Below are 24,004 nucleotides of genomic sequence, written 5' to 3' on the forward strand. Positions count from 1 at the left end.
ACGTCGGAAGGCAACATTTTGCTTATAATGAATACTTAAATCAAAGATATTTTTTTCTTTTACTGCACCATTTTGAATAAAACAAAGGGCAGTCTATGCCGCTTAAAGAGCACCGGCTTCGTTTTAATACCGAAGTTTGATAAGGTGATTAGTTTCATCAAACACTTCGACAAACCTGTTTCCAAAATAATGTTTTGACAGTGCTCCGTCAGACGGCCGTATTGTGAAAAGGTTTGTCGAAGTGCTTCAAGAAACTAAACTCTCAATCAAACTCTTGTTAAGACCGAAGGCGGGGCTCCGTCAGCGGCGTAAACTACGCTGTTTCATTTAAAATGGAGAGAAATCGTAAAGTTATCTTTGTTTAAAGTCTTCATTCGAAGCAAAATATTGCCTTCCGACGTAGCGTTTATGACGCAATTTATCACGTGATATACACACATTGTTTATTTATTATAATGCTATCATTTTTCTTCCGATCTAGCGATCTATTTCCATTTCTGTACTTAGACATATCTTAAGTAGTTGCATATGTTGGTAAACAATAATTTCCCTATTTTACCTACAGTCAAAACGAGATATCTCGAAGTTGCTGGGTCCTCGGTAAAAATATTCGAGATAATAAAGATTCGATATAACCTTAATAATGTAAAAACGTATAACTTATCCCAACACATTTCTAAAGAAAGTTTGAAATAACCAGTACATCGAGATAATCGAGTTCAACATAGCGAGTTTCGAGTGTAAACCATTTTAGGTTGAAAAAAAACTTCGCTGCCACGTGGAAAGAGTTGATTATTTTTCAATACTATTCAAGACTTTGTTCATTAAGCATTGACTTGTTAAAGTAAAATGAGTTGGATGATTATGCCGTGATAATTACCATTACGGTAAAGTTTAATACTTTTTAAGACGATTTTTATTAATGGTATGTCCGTACACAGTCGAACCAACGGAGCTCGACTGTATTTTCTTGAACTTCTAAACTAAGTTCACCTCATACACAATTCTATTAATCAACTATTACGTATTTGACGCGATACGGGGACAATCGCGTTACCAATACCAGACAAATGACGACAATATATGCCAAAACTCGGTCAATATCGAGCAAACTCGGCCAATATCGAGCAAACTCGGCTAATATCGACCAAACTCGGCAAATATCGACCAAACTCGGCCAATATGAGTTTCCTCCGTTTTGATTGGCTATAAAACTCGCCAAATATCGGATTTGGGAAATGGACCCTTTCGGGCTCATGCAAATACAGTTAAATCGGACAAATAACTTGGCCAATATGAAATTACCTAATTAATAACATAATATACAAATTTACTCTATCCTCGCCTAAATAATATTATAAAAAACTGAGTATGGCTTACCGCTGCAGTCGGCGATGTTACAGGAAGAGACGTCCCATGCATTACCTACGCAGTCATTATTGTTACCGGAAGAACACTCCCTGACCCGCTCCCCGAACCCGACCCCGCAAGTCTTAGAGCACTGGATGTATGTGTGCCATGCCGTCCACGCTGTTATATAAGGATACAACCTACATTTACAGCCAATGAAATAACAGAAAGACAATCATTAAGTCCGAAGCTTAATCATTAAGAAGTTCAACTTTAGCTGATGTTATAAAGATCCGCCCGCTGTCACTCATTCAATACACACTCCCTGCGTCAGATTTTGCGTTGACAATGTATCAGCGAATGAGATTTTATTATAAGTCAGTTAGATCATTTGAATTAAACGTTTAAGTATTAAGAAGGGCTCGTTTGATACGCTCACTCCGCCCATTCTTAATCATTAACATTTTAATTCATGTTATCTAACTTATACATAGGTCAATTCCATGAAGTTTGAATAATGTAATGAACTTATTTTACAATGGCGTAGTCATGACAGTATTATTATATTGCACGTATTAATGACAATGTTATGATTCATTAATTGACTTAAGAGGGCGTAGCTTATGGGTTCAACTTTGCGGCGCCCCACCCGAGTTTCTTTGAACAATATTTGCGCTATGGCCAAGGTTATTTTTTTTCCTAGATTCAGCCGCAGATAACGATCACAAAGCCAGATAAATCATATTGTTTAAATGTGGTGATTTCTTTTATGCGGCTTTATTTTGTCATAATTTTTCTGCGATATTAATATAAATCTTATTTTTTAGATCTTAATCTAAGGATGCTGACAAAATTCAATATTTGGAATTGACTATTTTTTGCACGTTTGAATTGATGCATTTATTCATGAATGCACTATCTATCCGTTTTTCGCTTTTGTTCCAAATGAAAAATATATATATTTAATAACTATTTTTATGGCAAATCGACGCCAGCTCTACTTACAAGCTGGCTGAAGAGTGGTAGGTGCAGGCGTGGTTGAAGGTGCTAAAAGAGAGAAAACTTGCATTTATTTAAGTTTATCAGTGACGAAAAGAGCGCTGCTTGGTCTTCCGGGATGGTTATAGTTAAATCAGTCTATACTTAAGTCCATCAGTTGCAAACAGAACAACATAAGCTCAACTTAGCTCTACGGATTTTTTGAAACGGACTATAAATCTAATCATGTGTACAGAAGATTTAAGTGATACCAAGTGCAAATATATTTTTTTCTTGATGTCAATATTAAGACTTGTACTTAAACTATTCTAATGATTGCTGTTGCATATTTAGATAAAATACTGCACTTAATATCCTTCTCTTCTCGCACACTGAATTTCATCTTAGTCATTGTGTTGGTATACATTAGCTAGCGAACATTTTATGTACTTCATACTAGGTATTAGTTACGCTACGCTCGCTTGTGATATATTCCATAATGTTAAAAATATGCACGAAAGCAAATTTAAAATTTGACATGTTTTGTCACGTGCACAATTGAAAAATAAAATTCAAATTTCAAACGCAATACAGTTAGTTCATTAGCGAACAAGGAAGGGCAAATTGCAAATAGTAAGAGTCCGTGTGTTATGTAAAAAGCACGGTAGTGGACATTGATCACATGTAAGAATGGGAAACAAAACAATGGCAGCCCACCTTCACATGCCTTGACTTGGCAAGCCTCGAGTAGGTACGACTTCCCTGTACAGTCTGTTAGGCTCCCAGAGTTGCATGTCCGGTAGCGCGCCGCCACACCCAGCCCGCATGTCATACTACACGAGGACTGCGCGCCCCATTCCAGCCATTCTGATGAAGATAGTTTTATGAGCAGCTTTAACTACGAACAGTTCCGGAAGCGCGTAGCCACCGCGACCCGCATGTCACACTGCGCTCCCCATTCCAGCCATGTTGATAAGGAAGCAATAGTTAAATCACTTTAAAACATTTCTTCTATTTTTAATATATTTGAAATAAGGGGCCGAATGTCTCTGTTGAAAATAAGAAACGGTCCGAAATGTGTCGAGTCATTATTTTTTAAGGGCCGAAATGTCTCAGGAGCCGATTTAGGTAGTAGCAAGATTTGGTAAGGAGCCGATTTGTCACCCTCCCAAAAAAACGAGTCTAAACCAAAGAGTTTTTATTTCAGGGATAAATAGCCGAACTGCATTCATATCCCTGATAATGACTGCTATCACGCAATTCATAACCTATTTTACACCAAAAGTTCATTATTGATTTCCAGAGTTGTGAATATAAAATTTCATTTCACTGAAGAATAAATACGCACTGATTCGCGACCCGAACATATCCGAAGTTGTTTCGTTCATCATCGAAAAATATTCGCAAATGCCGAAAGGCCGTTCATTACAGAAATGGACAACTCAGGTATAGATATTACGCCCTAGTTCCCTACCTGGACTGCAAGGTTCCTTGTTGCAGCCCTGGACGCTCCAGTATTGGCCCTTACAGTCGTTGTAGTTGCCGGTGGAGCACGTGCGCACCAGCTCCTTGTAGCCGCCGTCACAGGTCACGGAGCAACTTTGCTTCTCCGTCCATGGGCTCCAGGCTGTAATTAAAATAGGTGAAGTGGTTATTTAATTGAAGTGCTACTGCATAGATGTTTCACCGCATGTATCCGGCAAAGACTTATTAAAGCTGCACTCTCACAGATTGAACGTTTTGACAACTGTTTTTATTTTTTGTCTTGGAACCAGCCATTTTTGGCGAAAACCCATGGAATTCAGTTATATAAGACTGCTGACAAAAATTAGATCGCAGATTTTTATATTTAAGTTCAAAAATTGATGTTTTATGCATTTTTCTTAAAAGGTTTAAGCCATCAAACATTAATTTTTGAACGGAAATATGAAAATCTACGATCTGATTTTTGTCAGCAGTCTTATATCATTGGTTTGCAGATTTTTACGCAAAAATTTGCTCTTTCCAAGACAAAAAATGAAAAAGTTGTGAAAATGGTAAATCTGTGAGAGTGCAGCTTTGTGGAATTGAGCAAAATACATTTTGTTGTTTAAAAGCATTTGCTTTTTTTGGGTATTTTTTTTCTACAAAATGAGAAAAGTATTTGTGTCGAAATGTTCAGTTCTAACCAAAGAATAAGGGCTTGTGGCTTCAAATATATTAATTTTATCTTAAGAAATATATTCGCTTTTTATGTAATCAGGAAAATAATTTTATAAAATATTGTTTTACTATTGTGTTGTAAATCTGTTTACAAGATATTACTAACACACGTTAAAGCATTGTTGGATATGTAGTCTGGCGCATTTTCACACAAAACGATATTTATATTGTCGACATAATTTTCTTATAAACTTGAAAAGTTTTGAGACTAGATTTGATAAATACTTCTTTCGTTATTATTTTTTCTCAATTCCTTTGTACACCAAAACATGTTGCAAAGGTTGTATAAAAAGAGTGTGACTCAAAGTTCAAAACTTAAAACAACAACAAAAAACTTTTTAAACATTTTATTTTTTGCCTTCCCAACCCCCTTTTATCACTGTGGAAAACCCTTAAAGATGCACTGTTACTCCAAAATCAGATTTACTACAATTAATAGTATTGTTTTAATATTTCAAAAAGGATGAATAAATGTCGAATACAATGGTTTTTATGATTGATACCGAGTTTAATTTAAAAGAAATGAGCATAAACACGGTATTTCAACCTTATGAGACTATTGTAGACCACAGTAAATCTTTTAGCATTCACCAATCATTTACTATTTTTGCGCTTTCTGCTATTAAATTCACGGCTACAATCTTGTTATCTGTTATAATTAATATTTTCCATAAATGCATTATTTAGTAAGTAGTTATAGGTTTATCAGTCAAAATTCATGTTTGTTATACATGTGTATCTACTGATTTTGATTAAGAGTGTTACAAGTCTTCTCATAAAATGCGCGGATTCTCCTCTAGCAGTAAGGCCCCCCAAAAAATGTTTGTTTAGGGTAACCTTCCCAAAATTTCTAGGTAGGGAAGGTAGGGATTTTTTTTTGATTTTTTAATTTTTTATTTCAAAATCTGTCGTAAGTTCAGGGTGTTTTCTTGCACATGGCAGTATTTCCTACATTACTGTCATTGCCTGACTTTGTTTTATCATATAAACAATAATTCTGATTAAAATCTGCATTAATCCGCCCTTCGTAACTCTCTATTCGCTAACGAATATTTTTTTGCTAAGAAACGGAAAAAAATAGTTAGGGTCGGCTCATTTTTATAGATAGGGTAGGGTTACCCGAAACGGACATATTTTTATTTAGGCCTAACCAAAAATAATCTCACACGTGGACCTGGCGCCTTCCAGGAGAACGCGCGGTAAAAGTACATGTATGTGTAGTGCAATTCAGAACTAAAAAAAATAAGGGACTCGCTCACATATTTCATAATGGAAACCTTTTCTTTTATACATGGTTTAAATTGGTTTATTTAACTTGCTTTTGTGAACAAATAACAAACAACAACTGACAAATAACAATTTAAATTCAAGCCCCAATTTTTTAAATAGCGTTACTAACAATATTCGGAACAAATAGATCAGTGTTTGTCACTTGTTGTAATAACAATCAATGATAGAGTTCTAATTTCATTAGTAAATAGTAATTAGTTGATATTTAAAACACAAATCTTTAATAATTTCTGACTCTTCGTGGAACCACGGGCACGTACTTTAAACAAAAGCTGATGTAACTTCTTTAGCGATTCTTTCTTGAGTGTATTGTAATTCTTCAAACTTATTTTCTAAATATAATCTTAATGACGTAGTATTAGGTCGGTGAGAATTATTATACATAATGTTATCATTATTTTTTTTAAATTAAGTTCGTCCTTTTTCGAATAAAAACACAATGGGTAATGAAATAGCCTTGTCGTCATTCGCTTTGTCGTTGGCATTGATGAGCAAAAACGTTATCCTTGGGCTAAACTAAAAAAAGTTGAAGGTATTCAACTTTAACTTGGTCCACATGTTACCGGGAACAATACGCAATTTGTCAAGCAAGACCGATAACTCCGACTTAAATCAATGTCGAATTATACATTCCTCTTCTTCGAACATCGACGTATCATTCGCGGCACTCTTTTCAAAACTACTCATTACCATAAGTTATATGTTTCGCCAATTCAAATGTGTATACGTTAGATCATTTGGTTGAGAATACCCGTATGTAATATTTTGAACCAATCAGAATTGAAATATTAGTTACCTGCGGGTCCGCTCGGCGTTGTGCACGGGCCGTTATTACACACCGTGACTTCCCAGCTGCGACCGCCGCCCCTCTCGCAATCAGAGATCGACCCCGTGGAGCACTCCCGGTTCCGCTGTAGGAATCCCTGGCCGTCACATGACACGGAACACGGGTTGGTCAATTGCCAGCTTCCCCAGACTGTAGTATATGAGGTTTATGGGTGCAAGATTTAATTTTATATATAATAGCAAACATGGACATTTTGAATATCTGATCGTTTATGAATTTCAAACATGATATTTTCTGCGATTGTAAAAAGTCATTTAAAAAGAATCAATCACATTCGTTTTGATACGATAAAAACTAGTTTAAACGGTATTCATGTTACAATGTATGTGACAAAGGCTATATTAACTCATTCTAATTCGCCTTCATACTTTGGTACGATGTTGCACGAGTATGTTGTCTGGGAAACCGGAATACCGACAACGCACAAGAGAGTTCCAACGAAAAACACTATTTTTTTTTTTGTTATTCTGTTTAACTATGGTGGGAGAAAAAGCATCTACCATGGCCGCTCGTGTAAAACGTCTTTTCCGCAAAACACCCTACGCTCGCATTGAGATGAACCTTTCTTACACGAGCGGCCATGGACGATACTTATCTTACTGCAGGTTGGAAGGTTTTAACGTTTTGTACATACTTGCTGGAATTGCTCTTTCATATTGTCCCTGAGTTTGGTCTGCTGATCTCAAATAATCATCTGAAATATGGAAATGTAGGGTAAAATTATTAATAAACCATGTAGATGATGCAACAGTAGGTTGTTACCACGTCCCCCATCCACCACCCCCGCTCCGGGGAATAGCGGGGACTTTGACTATCGGTCCAGGCAATCACAGGTAAAATTACCGTCCTGCGGGGACAAACTCCTGGTAAAATCCCCGCCAAATGCCCACGGGACGTCATAGGTGAGACCCATTCCCCGCGATTTTAGGTGCGAAAACAAAACCACCGCATTCACCCGGCACTGCGAGGCTACCTGGAAGGTAAAACACGGCCCATGTGCCCCGCGATCCCCGGTATACCCCCGGACCTAAGGGAGGGGGGTGTTGGCGTGGTTACAATTGACTGGTGCATCAAGTAAGGTCAAGTCTGTTCACCACATTAAATAGTTCGTAAATTAATAGTCATTTATAATTAATTAACACATAAATAAATGAATAAATAAAAATAAGCAGTTAAGTAAAAAAATAATAAGTAAGTCGGTAAATCAATAAGGTTATCGTCGTCGGCAACCACGGTACTTTCTTCCGTTACACTTCTTACATACACAACGAAGCAAAGCGTAGTGTGTACGCGGAGTATTCGACGATAATTATTATCAAACACAAAAATACAAGCATTAGTAAGCGTACCTGTCTCCGTATGTCGTTGCCTTGTTTGTTGACAGTTAACCGTTGTGAGGATGCATGTAAGTAAACCTGGAATATATTTTAACAGTATTAAATTACTTTTAGAAATAAAACTTGGTACTGGTATTCAATTGTGTATTGTAAAATAAGAAAAAAAAATATCGAAATCGAACGTCATTTTGTTATCGTTTTATTTGATTAAGATAAATAATACTTATACTTTTTTAAAGACTTTTTACAGTAAATTGAGGAGCTCAAAGTAAGGGCTCGCTAATCAGCTCCTTGGATTATTAACTGGCGAACAGTTGAAGAACACTCATTTTTCATCGGCACAAAAGTTTGTGCATGCACTGGATCATGTTTTTATTGCACGGTATCTTATAAAATGCTTTTACTATCAATAATTAAACGTTTATTACATACGGTCATATTGTAAGTTTTTCCGAATTGAAACACAACAATTTTCAATTTGAATGCATTTTTAGGAAAATATTCTGGGGTTCTTGTATTTTTACTAGAATTGTGGCATTTTGTCCCTTTATGTCGTTTAGTAGTGAAACAAGTGTTTGACCGTTTGAATTGTTTTTTTAACAATAACACAGGCACGTTCTTTGTGTAGAAATAGTATTCTTTTAGATACTGACAAAATGTTTTTATCAACACAATCCATTAGCAATAGGTTTTTAAAAGAGTTACATTACGTCCTTTTATCATGGATGCAAATTATGGCCCTTGATCGACTTAGAGAAAATGGTTGAAATTTTGAACTCCATGTTATCTTAAATATAAATTATGTCACTTTATCGAAAAGTTGGTTGAAGTTTAATGACAACTTGGCATTTTCACTTATACCTTCAATACCGTTAATTCATAGAATTTTATGCTTGTTTGAGGCCATCTCACAATTAGGTTACATAACTCCATGATATCTTCAAAACAAATTATGGCCCTATCGACATAGAATATGTGTTTAAAGTTTCAGAGCAACATGACATTTTACCTATAAATCCAATATCGTTCATGCAATGCACTTCATACTTAACACAGTTGTACAAGGTTAACTCACAATTATGTTACATAATTCTATATTATCCTAAATACAAATATGGCCTTTGAACGACAAAGTTAGTTGTGTTTAAGTTTCAGAGCAACTTGGTATTTCACTATTAATTTCCTGTACTCTTCATCGATGGAAAAGTATGGCCCTTGATCGACTTAAAATGGTTAAAGTTCAGGGCAACTCGATATTGTCCACTTATAATCGAATGTACTTCATACCTCAGGTTATCTTACACTCAAATAACATAACACCATTCAAAATATGATCATGGCCCTTGATCGACAAAGAAAGTTAAAAGGCAATTTATGATTTCACTAATAACTCATATACCCTTTATTTAATGGCTTTTATACATCACACAAGTGCTGATGGCCATCATACAATTGCGTTACATAACTCGATGTTTTCCTAAATACAAATTATGGCCCTTGATCGACTTAAAAATAGTTTAAGTTTAGGGCAAAATGATACTTTTCTCTAACTCAGTGCACTTAATTCCTGACACAGTTAATATAGGCTATTTCACACTCAATTCACATAACTCCATATTATCCTTAATGCAAATTATGTCCCTTCATCGACAAGGAAAGCTTTTCTTAAGTTTATGGGCAAGTTTGGATTTTATTAATAACTCTTAAACCATTTATTCAATGGACTTTATACTTTACACAATTGTTGACGGACATCAAACAACTAGGTTACATAACTCCATTCTATCCTTTATTCAAACTATATTATGGCACTAAATCGACTGCGAAGAATTGGCTTGAGTTTTAGGACAACTTGATTGTTTCGCTTATAACACCAATACCATTTATTCAATGCACTTCATACTTCACACATTTGTTCAAGGCCATTACACAATAAGGTACATAACTCCATATTATCCTAAATACAAAACAAATATATTAAAAAACGGACTTTTTACTTCACATTATTGTTGACGGTCATCATACAGTTTGGTTACATAACTCCATGTTATACTTAATACAAATAATACTATAGCCCTTGATCGACTTAAAAAATGGTTCAAGTTTTAGGACAACTTCGAAGGAAGGCTCCCATACTATTCAATCAATGGCTTTTATAATTCACATGATTTTTCTTTTTTATTATGGCACTTTATCTACTTAGACATTTTGGTAAATGTTTAGGACAGCTTGGGTTTTTTAATTCAAGTCTCAAATAAGATTGGTTCTATGGACTTCATAATTTACACAGTTGTTCGCGTCCATTACGTCATTTGACACATATAACAGAGCAGAGCAGAACAGAACAGAAAACCACAGAACATATTATATAACACGTGAACTTTAAAGTTTTTTGTGTTATATGTACATATAATATTATCAATATTACAAATAAAGCATGCAGTGAGGATGCACTATAAAATATATTTTGCAATTCATCAAAGTAAGAAAAAGAATATTTTTTTAACTTTCGTATATACATATATATTATACATGATGGAACAATCATTTTCATTATACGACTCTGTATTTTGACAAGTATAGTGTTAAATATATAAGGTTGAAATATGACGTGTAACATCATTGATGCATACCGTTCTTAAACAAAGCAGCGAATAGACAAAGCTCTTGTTTAAATATGCTACGTCATCGATTTGCTTTTTAGTGCGATATATCGGGTTTGTTTCGTTATTGATTTTGAAAGAAATAGCTTAATAAAGTGCAAATCACTCAATTTGATCTATGTAACAAAAATGGCGATGATAATGGCTCTTTGACCTTCTTTATGTCACGCGATAAAATATAGGTCAGTACATTACTTACATAACGGATATTATTTTTTCAAACAATAAGCTATTTGTAACCAAAATTTCCAAATTTCAAGTCATAAACTTTACTTTTGTTAAGACGTTTAAATGAACAATTATAATAACAATAAGAAAATCATAGCTTACCTATATATTTTACAAAATCCATGACCGAAAAAGTGCCATGCGTCTTTGGGTTGGCATGCATACACGAATGCGACGACGGCATGAGATTCCTTATCTATATTTGTTCTATATCAGTCAATTGGTCGGTTCCCACTGCTGCCTAACGTATTTTCATTCAGTGCAGAACGACTTCAATTCCTATTTGTAGCTATTACATTGAAATGATTGTGCACGATTTTTGCTTATATCTGTAATATAAGGCTTGGCACTTGTGTCTATGAGTGAATGATTCGCTATTGTTTTTTTTTCTTAAGAAACATATAATTGTAAAAGATGAACAACTGGAAAGTGACTTATTTAAGTGTGAAAAAACCAAATCCTTTGGGTTTTTTTTATAATCCTTTTAGAGACAAAATAAATCAGACATTTGTTTATATGGAAGTTTACTGTCAGTGAAGAATCTGTGACTGTTTCATGTTTGGGATTGTTGAGTCCTCTTATATGTACACAAACTGTTTGCGTATTATGAAACTGTAATCATAGCTTCGTGATTACAATGCCATGAATTTGGACCAAGCCAATGTAACCCCAGCAGAACATTAAGTGCACTAGATATATTAGTCCGCATATCACTACTATATCTGTAGTTCGTATCGTTTCGATTTAATGATGTAACAGGGGAAATAGTACAACGTTTTCAAATACAGTTTGCACCAAAACAAATACAAAACAAAACAATAATAAATTTAATTCGTACTGACAATATGACTAAATGAAGACACAATTTTAAACATTGTTCAGTTGAGCTATGTCTGATAGTTGCCTTTGAATGACTTTATCGTACCTCTTACAGTTGCACTCTCACAGCTAGACAGTTTTGACAACTTTTTGAATCAGCCAGATATTGCGTTAATTTCTGAAAACTGGTGATATAAGACTGCGGATAAAAGATTAGACCGTTATTTTAAATATTTATGCTTGAAATTTAGAAAGTTTTATGGCTAAAAGCTTATTTTAAATTTAACGCTTTAACAAAAATAAAATTGTCGGCAGTTTTCAAAACAATTGCGATGTGTTCGAATGTGAGTTGTCATATATGACTGAATTTAAAGCATTGGTGCCCAAATCAGCTGATTCTCAATAAATGAGGAGTTGTTACAGGTGATGTTGGTATACGGTCGTTGAGGTCTTGATTTTAATTTATCAGATTATATGTCAGATTATATGTTATTTTCGCGTTATTCTTTCATTTTTTCAAGTTGATACGTGGTCGGTTGAGGCTTATATATTTTAATTTTGTAATCATTGATAAATGATGAGACAAGTGTGAGGTTATGTTCTACTAGTTTAAGCCCCCAATAAACTTGAATTCCAGTTACCGTTTCAAGGTTTCCACCATTTAACGGAAAAGCAATTTTGATAAGGGTGTGATTTGTTTGTGATGTTTGTATTTGTGATTGTGATGTTATATGTGTGTGTCAATGTTTCATTGTCGCTTAGGTCCTTGCCACTATTGTTAATATCTTCTATACAAACTTATTATTGCTTGTAGTGTTATTGTTGATTGTCTCTGCGGTTTTCTTCTCCTAGTGTGTTTGGTAAGTATTAATAAAACAGATATGGTGAAACATTATTTCTATCGAAACGTGTACGTGCGGACTTCTTTTTGTGAACTACGTCATCAAGTTCTGTGTATATGATACAAGTTAGAAATGACAAGTATGATCGGGCGAGGAAATCAGTTTTACGAGTATCAGCGAGCCTTGTTCAAGAATACGTCTTTTCGTCGTTACCTCTAAAAAATAAGGTATAATAAGATATATCAAAAAGTAGATTTTTGAATAGCCTTACCATCAATCTACCTTAAAGAGGGTGGTGGGGGGTATTTCTGCAAATTAGCTATGTAATTTATCTTACGATTGATGTTTATCTCAATGCCGTATTGTTTACTTTAAAAGAGTCATATCTATAATATTAATTATATATTTGAAATAATCTTGTATGTGATTTGTTTAATCATAGTACAAAAGTGATATTCTTGGCGTTCGTGATAACTGTATAACGCGAAGGGAAGTAACCGCTGTCTGGAGTTTTAATTTTTATTGCGTTCTGATAACAATTGCATAAAGATAACAAGGTCATCATATCAACGAGCGGATCATTCGATTCCTTAAATCATGGTTATTATGAATTGCATTTTAAAACAGATAATTGGGCTGGCAAAATTACTTAAAGTTTATCTACATGTAGTGTTACGAAATGAAAATTTGAATTCCATATCTGACACACCCTTTATATTCAATTGGAATATGTGATGTTACTATAATATGGCCGTGCGCTCGTTGATAAGGTGGCCGCAATGTGAAGGTCGAAACCAGCATGGCAGGGTCAGACTTTATCACCTGCAGAGAGCATGCTCTAGGTTCAATGATTATGGCAAGTCTGTTTTTGGACATAAAGCGTCATCAAACTGAAGTGTTATCATGAACCAAGATCAACATACAATAATTCCACAGGAAAGTGTATAACAACCTTTAGTGTACGTTTCCAGACATTCAGTGTACGTTTTCCAAAGTAAAGCAAGATATCGTCTCTCGGTTATTTCATCATCAATAGTAAGATGACAGCTCCAAATGCGATCCACTTGCTGGCCTTGTATTAAGAATTTGCTGCATTATCTGAAACGAAAATGAGTCATATTTAAAACGATACTTCTTGAAATTGAATTTACACACCAAACTCGATGTGAACCGGGTCACCGGAAAAGCGTCATATACAAATATCCCCTATATATAATTATTATTGCTTATGTCTTATTGCCCTCTGTGTCTGTTGTGGAAGCATTGCATAGATAAAAAAGAGTAGCATTTGCTACATTGTATATTAGGGCTTGTAATACTTCTGTCTGTCTAACAAACATAATAGTGACATAAAAGCTTAGCTCGCACTACAAATACTGACAAACTTTGACCTAGACCTTGTACGTAAATAGTATGTATATCGTATGAATAATACAATGCATATTTATGCGAAAAACTACAGAAACAAGCTCAGTAGCAAAAAAAAATATAAACCCGGTTTTATGGAACTGGGTAAACGCCAAAGATATAGAACATAAAAATAAAAAAAATTCACAAACAAGAAACATGGAAAAACAAAACTCCACAAACAGCAAATTGCATACATACTATATATATAAAAAACTAGGTATGTTTATCAAGGATTGTTAGGTATCGCCTTGAAACGGTCAGTAAAATGAAAATTTACCGGGGGTTTAAACCAGTTTAAGTGCACAAAACTCACTCTTATCCCAACAATCCTAAATAAAGAAAAAAAACGCAAAAAGTAAATCTTGTCAAAGACTACAGGGACAACCTGTTTAGAGGCACAAAAAAGGCCCAGTTGACATTGAACAAGAGACACAATAGTATAATACATTGTATTTACTGCATTAATACAATTGGAACGGTCATTGAAACACGAGTTCACAAGAACACCAGTCTACTGGAGGCCTTAACAAGTTTTTTATGGCCATACCTTCCCATTTGTCCCAAGACACACTACTTACCACTAATAGAAATATGTTATTAATGTTGTTCTTCCTTGTTGGCAAAAACCGTCACTGTCAGCGGTGTGTCCGTGTATACAGGAACACTTCAACTGGCCTCCGTTAGAAACATATAGAGCGTTTGTCACAGACTCCTGGGTATTTGCTTTTCTCAGCTTGCGGCCACCATCTGGGGTTGGTGTTATTGTAGCAGGAGTAGTAAAAGGGGTACTTGTTAAAGTGGTTGGCGAGGTGTTTTGTGTTGTAGTATAATCTGCAGCAGGTAAAGAACCTGCTGGTGTTGTTAAAGAACCTGCTGGTGGTGTTGAAGAACCTGTTCGTGTTGTTAAAGAACCTGCTGTTGTCGTTGTTATTTGCAGTAAGACGGTTGTTTCTGGTACCGTGCAAGTTTCTGACGCAGCTGGAAAGTAAAGTGATCCATTGCAAAATAATAAATGGTACATGTAGGTACAAAATAACCTTCTTTTCATGTTTTGTTTTTAATTGAAGCACGAACAAATCATTGACAAATATTTCCTATAAGCATATGATTCTATATCTAGATGAAAAAAGTGAAGTTTGTGTATTATGACGACAGTTAAAAACTTTCCATGCGGTAAATCATGGAGCAGATCATGACGAATCACTTACATTTTACAGATGTTGCGTTCACATACAAATTCAGCGAACATGTAATTGTTGTGTTACATTTACTTTGAACTGAAAAAAGTAATTTTCTGTGTTAGTCAAATAAATATTCTGGCAATTTACAATCTATATAAAGAAACTGTGAACAAAAGATTAGATCACAGCATTTCATATTTCCGTCCCAAAATTGATGTTTTATGCATTTTTCTTAAACCGTTAGTAACGGTTTTAGCCGTAAAACATTAATTGTCGAACGGAAATATGAAAATCTACGATCTGATTTTTTGTCATCAATAATATATCATTGGGTTGCAGATATTTACGAAAAAACAATCTAATTCAAAGACAAAAAATAAAAAAAGTTGGAAAATCGGTAAAGCTGTGAGAGTGCAGCTTTAATTAACTTTGGCTGTAAGGCCCGATACATAGCCAAAATGCCACTGTTTCCTCCACAAAATTCATTTGCGGTGATAACATCATGTATATAAATATACATAAAAAAATGAAATGTAACCTTTGGAGGAAGCCCCGTAGAGCAATATTGTGGGTGTTGCCCATTTAATTTAAGGCTTTTGAAATTGTCTTAAAGGGACTGTTCACCAGATTGGCACCAAAAAAAGATTTTTTCTGTAACGGATCTCAGGACAATTATGTATTAAAATGTTTTACTCTTTTTATCATAAATGTAAAAAAATACCAAAATGTAAAAAAATCGAGTCGGAGACCGAGTTCGAACTTGTGTCTCCCAAATTGTAGGCAAGTGTTGTATGCATTACGAAGGCTCACTCTAAACGGTTGGAATATTTAAGCTATATACCTTACTTGGTAATATCACGTGATAATATCGACCAGCCTATCATACATAAGGAATGAATTCTACTAGGTATACATACCTAGTAATCTTTTTAATGGAAAAGTACGAAAAAACTGCGAAAAATAAATTAATTGTAAACTATGTGGTACTTAGTTAGTAAGTATCAATGCATTGTACACATCGATACCAAGTTTATGTCACTTTCGACATGTTTTTTTCGCTATTTCATCATACGGAGTACATCCCCTTTAACAAAATTAAATTGATTCAATATTATAACTAAAATATGTTTATAATAATTATCTCATTTCCAAAATGCCTTCAACGTTACAAAGTAACACTCCCTACCTGATGTTTAGATTACATTATATCAATGTTGCATATTGTCGCTTATCTGCCATATACGGAATTCGGTTAGGGTCATCGGCTGTCATATGAGTTGATATGAAACGCGATACTCGACAATACCACGAAGACAATGCATAATATGAAAACTGCTGTAACCAAAACGGAAGAGTATTTACATGATAACCGACAGGAAGGTCACGAAAACGCGCTAATACGACATGATGCTAATGCGATATACTCCTTTGTTTGCAACATAGTACTGCCGCGCTTTCACTATCGTAATACCGCGTTTTCGTTATCGAAGTATCGTAATGTCTTCTTAACTGTTGCGTACTGTTGAGATGTCATCGTCGTATTATTGCGTTATCATTTTCGTACTGTTGCATTATAATCATCTTACTTTCGCGTTATCACCATCGTTCTGTCGTGTTTTCATCTTCATAGTATCGCGTTATCATCATCGTACTGTCGTGTTTTCATCATCCTATTGTGGCGTTATCATCATCGTACTGTTTACATCATCGTATTATCGCGTTATCATTTTCGAATTGTCACGTTTTCATCATCGTATTGTCGCGTTTTCATACCGTCGCGTTTTCATCATCGTACTGTCGTGTTTTGGACCTCATTCTGTCACGTCATCATCATCGTACTCTCGTGATATCATCATTGACAAAATATTTTTTATAAAGAAATGTTAGCCAGACAGCTATAACGAAAACAATGTGTGATGCAAAAGTTATTTCCTTTGTCAAGGGAAAGCACTGTGGTTGAAAAATCGCTAATTAGTTAAGGGCATACCTGTCGTAAGTTTAAATGTCATGAAACACAGGTAGTCCACCTAAATGGCCGTCAACGCGTTTTTTGACGATGTTTTACAATAGCAGACTCGATACAGGGATACATAAGAATTGTCAAAATAAAAAAGGTATCCCTGATCGCTCATTATTGTAGATAGAAACACAGATGCAAGTTTAGCGCGTCCCGCATTGACTGGCAGACAATTATTTTAACAATGCAATTACACACCTGATACCGACTTTACGTGTATGCAACATTTTCTGCATATCTTAAAGTTATATCGAATACATATGACGCGAATTGACTTAAAGTGCCTTTCGGGGAGTGGGTGATACATGTTTGTCTCTTTATTTAATCTACAACATGTTTCCGACAACATGGCGCTCTCTTGGATTAATTCATTCAAATTATGTCTTGCATCAAAATTCGTCTTATGATATATAAGAACTTTTGTAAGAGTTGTAAGACACATCGGTTAGCAACCATCAAGTCTATATTCAGTTAACGACAATTAACACTTTTGTCTGTCGTTTTGATTGATAAGAATCATGTTAAAACACACTCAATATACACTTCGTTATACATGATAAAGAAGATTAATTGCTATCACTCCGACGAACTTAAAATATTTCACAGAAATTTGTGTCAACTTACTAAATTCTAAAGAACAGGCATGCTATTGAGACTTCTATCTATTCAAAACATTTGTGGACTAAGGACGCCGGTTACTCACCTAAAGAAATTAGCTGAGGTTAAATATGTGATAACCTAGAAAAAATGCCCATGGAAGCCATGGAAGCTACATTTATTTTCAAAGAAACGTTTGGAAGGTGAGGTCTAGCTGTCATTCTAAACCCATAATTCAATGAAGTAACATATATCTGAGATGCACTACTGTGTTAGAATGCCAAATGAAATGGAACATAATGGCTTTGAGACTGTGGCTTAATATAAAGGTGGAACATGTCAAGAGGAAAATGACCTCATTATACATAACTGGTCATCATTCTTTTGTGCATCCATTATTGCTCCGTTCTTAATTTGTATAACAGTTGAATTTTGGTTCCTATTCTTTCTAAGAATATTATTTTTTACGAAAATAAAAGCTCTTTTTATGTTAATCACATTTTCCCGTTCCAACGCAGTGACCCAAAATCCCCGACATACATTAATAAATGATATTTGGCTATGATTATGAGCTTGAACTGTTTTATTTAATAGCGATTGTAAAACACGTTACTATTACATTATAGGGTAAGGGTTGGTCACTTTCGTTTCCATGATGCTTTGCTAGAGTATGGTTTTGCGTTGTTGGGAAAACCGGAGTTCCCAGAGGAAATCAACTTGTTCCGCTTGGTGACCACAAAACAAACTCACAAGTAGGTTTCCTGCGGGTATTATATCCGGCTTTATAACATAGTCTACAAAGCAGGAGTGATATCACCACAGGCAATATTTTTCATATATAACTAGTGTAATAACTACGCAAATTCAGTAACCGCATCTTATAACAGTGTATTCATACGAACTGTCCAAATAAACGCAAATAAACAACAAAAATGCTGTTTCAAATAAATCCATTCGGTGTCAACAAACTCAGCTCCACGGTGAAACGAATGATGAATGACGGTGTGTTTAATACAAACAAACGACTCTCTTATCACAGCGCCATAAAACACCGCGTCTATAAATAAATTGAATGGCAGCAATGTTCCTGCGAACCAGATTATACAAATATCAGGACACATTGCATCAATAAACATCTATAGCCACATTCATTCAACATAAGGAAATATCCAACATGATGTACTCTAGTTGTTTGTCTCTTGTTTATTTTCTCTGTTACTGCCATAGTCTTTTATGTTTGGTTAGTGTTAACACAGAGCTTGTGAGACACTACTTGTATGTAAACGTGCATTTGCGAACTTCTTTTGTGCAGTACGTCATCAAGTTACACAAAAGAGCTGCACTCTCACAGATTGAACGTTTTGTCAACTTTTTATTTTTGTCTTTGAACGAGCCAATTTTTGCGAAAATCCATGGAAACCAGTTATATAAGACTGCTGACAAAAAAGTAGATCGCAGATTTTTATTTTCCGATCGAAAATATGAAAGTCTATGATCTGATTTTTCTTATATCATTGGTTTGCTGATATCTACGCAAAAAATGCTTTTTCCAAGACAGAAAATAAAAAAAATGTTGTAAAAATGGTATATCTGTGAGAGTGCAGCTTTAAGATCGTCTCTTCAGTTTCCATCGCGAATATTTCAGATATAAAAAAAAACTATTTTTTTATTGAAGATATCTCTGTAAAATTTCAAATTATTTCATTTTTAAGAGTTTTTTTTCTAATTACCGCTATGTTTTGTTTATAAGTGCAAAATATTAATATTGAAATAATTTGAGATACAAATGTTTTTAATGTCTTTTCGCGTATCATCTCATTTACTTAATTTTTTTTGCGGACGTGATAATGTATACATCAACAGGGAAGTAACAGCTGCTTAGAGTTTTATATTTTATTGCGAGTTGATAACAATTGCATAAAGATAACAAGGTCATCATATCAACGAGCGGATCATTCGATTCCTTAAATCATGGTTATTATGAAGTGCATTTTAGAACAAATAATTGGGCTGGCCAAATTACTTAAAGTTTATCTACATGTAGTGTTACGAAAATTTGAATTCCGTATCTGCCACACCCTTTGTATTCAATTGGAATTCATGATGTTACTATATAAGGCCGTGTGCTCGTTGATAAGGTGGCCGCTATATGAAGGTCGAAACCAGCATGACAGCGTCAGACATATCAACTGGAGAGAGCATGCTCTAGGTTCGGGGTGTATATGGCAAGTCTGTTATTCAGCATATAGCGTCATCAGACTGATGTATTATCACGAACCAAATAACCAGGAACAACGCTCAATTAATCCACAGGAATGTTATAACAGCCATATGCATACGTTTCCAGACATTCAGAAAAAAATATTGTATACAAAATAGCAAAATACAATAAATCCACAGAAATTCTATGACAACAATGTTCATATATTTCTATACGACCAGAGAAGTACGTCTTGTATACAAAGTAAAGCAACACATTTTTTGTCCGTTATTCATTGGTTGTGATTATTTAATCATCATCAGTAGAATGGCAGCTCCAAATACGACCCATGTGCTGGCCTTGTACTGGGAACCTGCGTTATCTGAAATATGTCGCATTTAAAAGCACATTAAGGTGATACGCATTTAATGTATATTAACTTGAGGAATATGCTATCAATACACATAATATTTTTTTCTGTCTGGTATATATACCATCGAGCAAATCTTGCACTACACATACTGTGCACACGTTTGTATGACGTAAATAAGAAATGTACATTATGTGCGCATGTTTATTTGTATTCATATTAAGACATACTAGTTATCGTTTAATATAATAAGAAATACAAATAATCATATAAATTCATAATATAAATTCTGTGTTACCTTGCTGTCGGTATATCCTTGATTACAGTGACATGTCAACTGCCCTCCGCCAAGAAGACAAAGAGCATTGGCCACACACTCCTGTGTAGGTGCTTGTCTCTTTCTCCGACCAGCGACAGGTTGTGTTGTTGTCGCATTAGGTGTAGAAGCAGTAGAAGGGGCAGTTGTTTCAGTGGTTGGCGCGGCGGGTTGTGTTGTAGTTGCTACAGCAGGTGAAGAAGTGTCTGCAGCAGGTGAAGAACCTGCTTGTGCCACTGTTGTTGTTGGCGTTGCTGTTGTTGTTGGCGGTGCTGGGGTTGTTTGTTGTACCGTGCAATTCCCTGACGCAGCTAAAAGTTAAATGATCGTTAGCCATGACTATCTTCTATTTGTAGAAACCAAAATAACTACAGTTTATTTTTCCTCTATGATTTATGTTTGTGTCAGTGTCCCAATACCCCACTTTGTTAAAGGTCGAATACTCTACAAACTGAGCTACCTTACCGCTAACAAACCTTCTCACCACATTGTTATTTATTTGTACCGTGATATTCCTCCCCGCAAACTGGAATTTTGTTTTCTAAATTGACAAACATATCTTTTAAGATAATTACAAAATCAACACTCTGGGCGCATAATACAGCTAAATAGTGCTGCCTTGTATATGTTTCTGTTCATTTTCGCGATTTACAGAAAATAGATGGAGCACAGAAAGGCTACAGCGAACACCTTAGGTCCATCGTTGGGCGCAGTATGTCACAAACATTTATTTTTCAATAAGAATTCAAATTATTTATAAAAAAATAAAATAAAATTTGTTAACTCGGCGACAGCTTTTAATTCTTTATGCAAACAAGTATATTATTTGTTTTTGTTTAAAACTCGAATGCGAATATCGTTATGACTTACGTATTTTACAGACGTTGTTTTCACACACAAAACCATCCGCACACGGGTATGGACTGTTTACTGTAAAAAAAGTAATTTTCATTTGGACATTTTTCAAAACAATTCTTATGAAGCGTATGTGCAATTTTCGATCTTCGTGCTTTCAAGATCACAACAATGTGCATTAAACTACACTCTCAAATAGTTAGTTTTTACACTTGTCTCTGATTTCGGCATCACTGTCTTCAATTGAGTCATATACAACAAATAGATCTAAAATGGTTGGGAAACTGCCGAAAAGTTCATTTCTCTTAAAGCGTTATCAAAGCTTTAAGCCATTTAACATAAGATTCTAGCGTAAATATGATACACATCTATCTGATCTTTTGTCAGCAGTCTTGTATCACTGTTGTCAAGACATTGACGCAGAATTTGGCTCTTTCACGGACAAAAATAAAACGAAGTTGTTAAACTATAAATATGTGAGAGTGCAGCCTTTAGGGTTACATACACATTGTGGAAATATATCTTTAATATATAAGAGAATTAGAGTAGTCTTTTGGTATACATGTCCGCCTCTCACACAACAGGCTGAGGGTTCGATTATATATCAGGATGAGAGTGATCTAGTGGTATGGGTGCACGTTTCTTAACCCAGATTTTGTGGGTTCAGTCCCTCCACGAGTACTTTCTAATGGCCTCTCAAACGGCCACAAGTACTGGCCCCAATTTTTCGAAACTTCTTAAGCTTAACAGGCTTAAGTAGCTTATCTCAATAAGGCAATGTACATTCTTAATTGTATTTTGATATATGAAAAATGGTTATTTGTGACTATCATAATGATTTTTCCTTTCTAAAGCATAAAAACTCCTAAAGAAGTAAATATTATGCAAATTATTGAAAGACAAAAATAGTGAGCTTAGCTTAATCCTGTTATAAGGGACTTAAGACGTTTCGAGAAAATGGGGCCTGGTGTCTACCCAGGAAACTGTCACGAGAGTGATTCTATAAGCTTTTGTCATATTCGAGCTCAAACAAGTAGTTAAAACCAAACCATATCAATTAACTGACTTTTGAAATCCCCATTTAAAAGGTATATAAAGAAAAACATAAGATCATTAGATCATTCAAGTACATGAGTGTTTTTTAAGTATATATGAACATTATATTGACATCTACATTTTAATTGAGCCTTTATGAAATATAGTGACAAAAGGACACATCCTTTACCAGTGTCATTTATTTCCCGTTTCGGCTTTTGAAACATAGATGGGACCATCTAATAAAATAGATAGAAGTTGAAAAGCTTTTTATTTTCCTTCTTCCTTTTTTGTTATATTTGCCTAATGTCATTTACATGTACATGCATGTAAACATGCTACGTTAATAAACTACCGTGAGAAACCCGACTCACAAATATTAAAGCTAATGTTCCGATAACCGTAACTTTAAATAAATGTTAAATTGTTGCCTGGTCAACATATATGTTTTGCATAGGTATGTGTGTGTAAGTTAATGTATAGTTGGGTACTCGGGCCTTGACCATTCGACGAGTGTTCGTTAGAGCTACCCTGGTTCTTGAACGTGCAACAGTGCATAGCAGTGTCACAGGGGACCCTCATTTAACGTCCCTTCCGGATGACGATGAGTATAATATTTAGTGGTGCGACGGGGAAATCGCACCTGTGACTCCTGGGTTGCCACTAGACCACGGATCCGCCACATGCATGGGCGGCCCAAGATTTGGTGTCATATTCGTTCGATACATAAGGGCGTATTCCTTTTACTTGCGCCCCTCCCTCCAAAACGAAATTCATTTGGTTAAAAGTGTAACTAGTTATCTATAAATATTCTTGCACAACTAGTTATCTACATATGATTTGCGAAGTTCACTTAGCAACTGGTAACACGAATCTTGTCTTGTTATCCAGTTACCCTCATTTAACGTTCCTTCCGGATGACGATTATTATAATATTTAGTGGTGCGACAGGGAATCGAACCTGCGACCCCTGGGTTGCCACTAGATCACGGATCCGCCACATGCATGGGCGGCCCAGGATTTGGTGTTATAGTGGGGCGATACATAAGGGCGTATTCCTTTTACTTGCGCCCCTCCCTCCAAAACGAAATTCATTTGGTTAAAAGTGTAACTAGTTATCTATAAATATTCTTGCACAACTAGTTATCTACATATGATTTGCGAAGTTCACACAAACACCATTTTTATCTGTAAGATATTAATTTAAAAGGTTCACTTGACTGAAAAACTTTTTCAATACTAGTCTAATGCTAAATATGTTTCACAGCGCAATCATAACTGCTTAACTATAACAAAATTAACCTGAATGAACGGTTTGAGTAAATTATTTCATAACAATTTTCTTCCTTTCAAAAGCGCCCTCAACGTTATAAAGTAAAATTACTACCAGCAGCCAATTGTATAAACAGATTTACCCAGTGTAATATTTTACCGGCGGAATTTTTCTGGTAAATTGGCGGTAAGCAA

General features: G+C 35.1%; 2 protein-coding genes across 3 annotated transcripts in view; both read right to left on the reverse strand.

The window, feature by feature from the left end:
- LOC128218100 (SCO-spondin-like) overlaps positions 1-11,048 on the reverse strand; it is a 61,430-nt gene extending 50,382 nt beyond the window's left edge. For both annotated transcript variants that reach the window (XM_052925641.1, XM_052925642.1), the window contains exons 1-8: positions 10,998-11,048; positions 8,017-8,082; positions 7,302-7,361; positions 6,617-6,796; positions 3,803-3,955; positions 3,046-3,195; positions 2,356-2,397; positions 1,381-1,530 (exon numbers count right to left, since the gene is read on the reverse strand). In XM_052925641.1, the coding sequence (XP_052781601.1) occupies positions 1,381-1,530; positions 2,356-2,397; positions 3,046-3,195; positions 3,803-3,955; positions 6,617-6,796; positions 7,302-7,361; positions 8,017-8,082; positions 10,998-11,019 (823 nt within the window). In that variant the 5' untranslated portion in view covers positions 11,020-11,048. The remainder of the gene's footprint in view (positions 1-1,380; positions 1,531-2,355; positions 2,398-3,045; positions 3,196-3,802; positions 3,956-6,616; positions 6,797-7,301; positions 7,362-8,016; positions 8,083-10,997) is intronic.
- Positions 11,049-19,639: 8,591 nt separating this feature from the next.
- LOC128218139 (integumentary mucin C.1-like) overlaps positions 19,640-24,004 on the reverse strand; it is a 28,020-nt gene continuing 23,655 nt past the window's right edge. Inside the window, exon 4 of the mRNA XM_052925696.1 lies at positions 19,640-20,343. Within this exon, the coding sequence (XP_052781656.1) occupies positions 20,267-20,343 (77 nt within the window). The 3' untranslated portion in view covers positions 19,640-20,266. The remainder of the gene's footprint in view (positions 20,344-24,004) is intronic.

Source organism: Mya arenaria, chromosome 14 (assembly GCF_026914265.1).
Source record: "Mya arenaria isolate MELC-2E11 chromosome 14, ASM2691426v1".
NCBI classification, from domain to species: Eukaryota; Metazoa; Mollusca; class Bivalvia; order Myida; family Myidae; genus Mya; species Mya arenaria.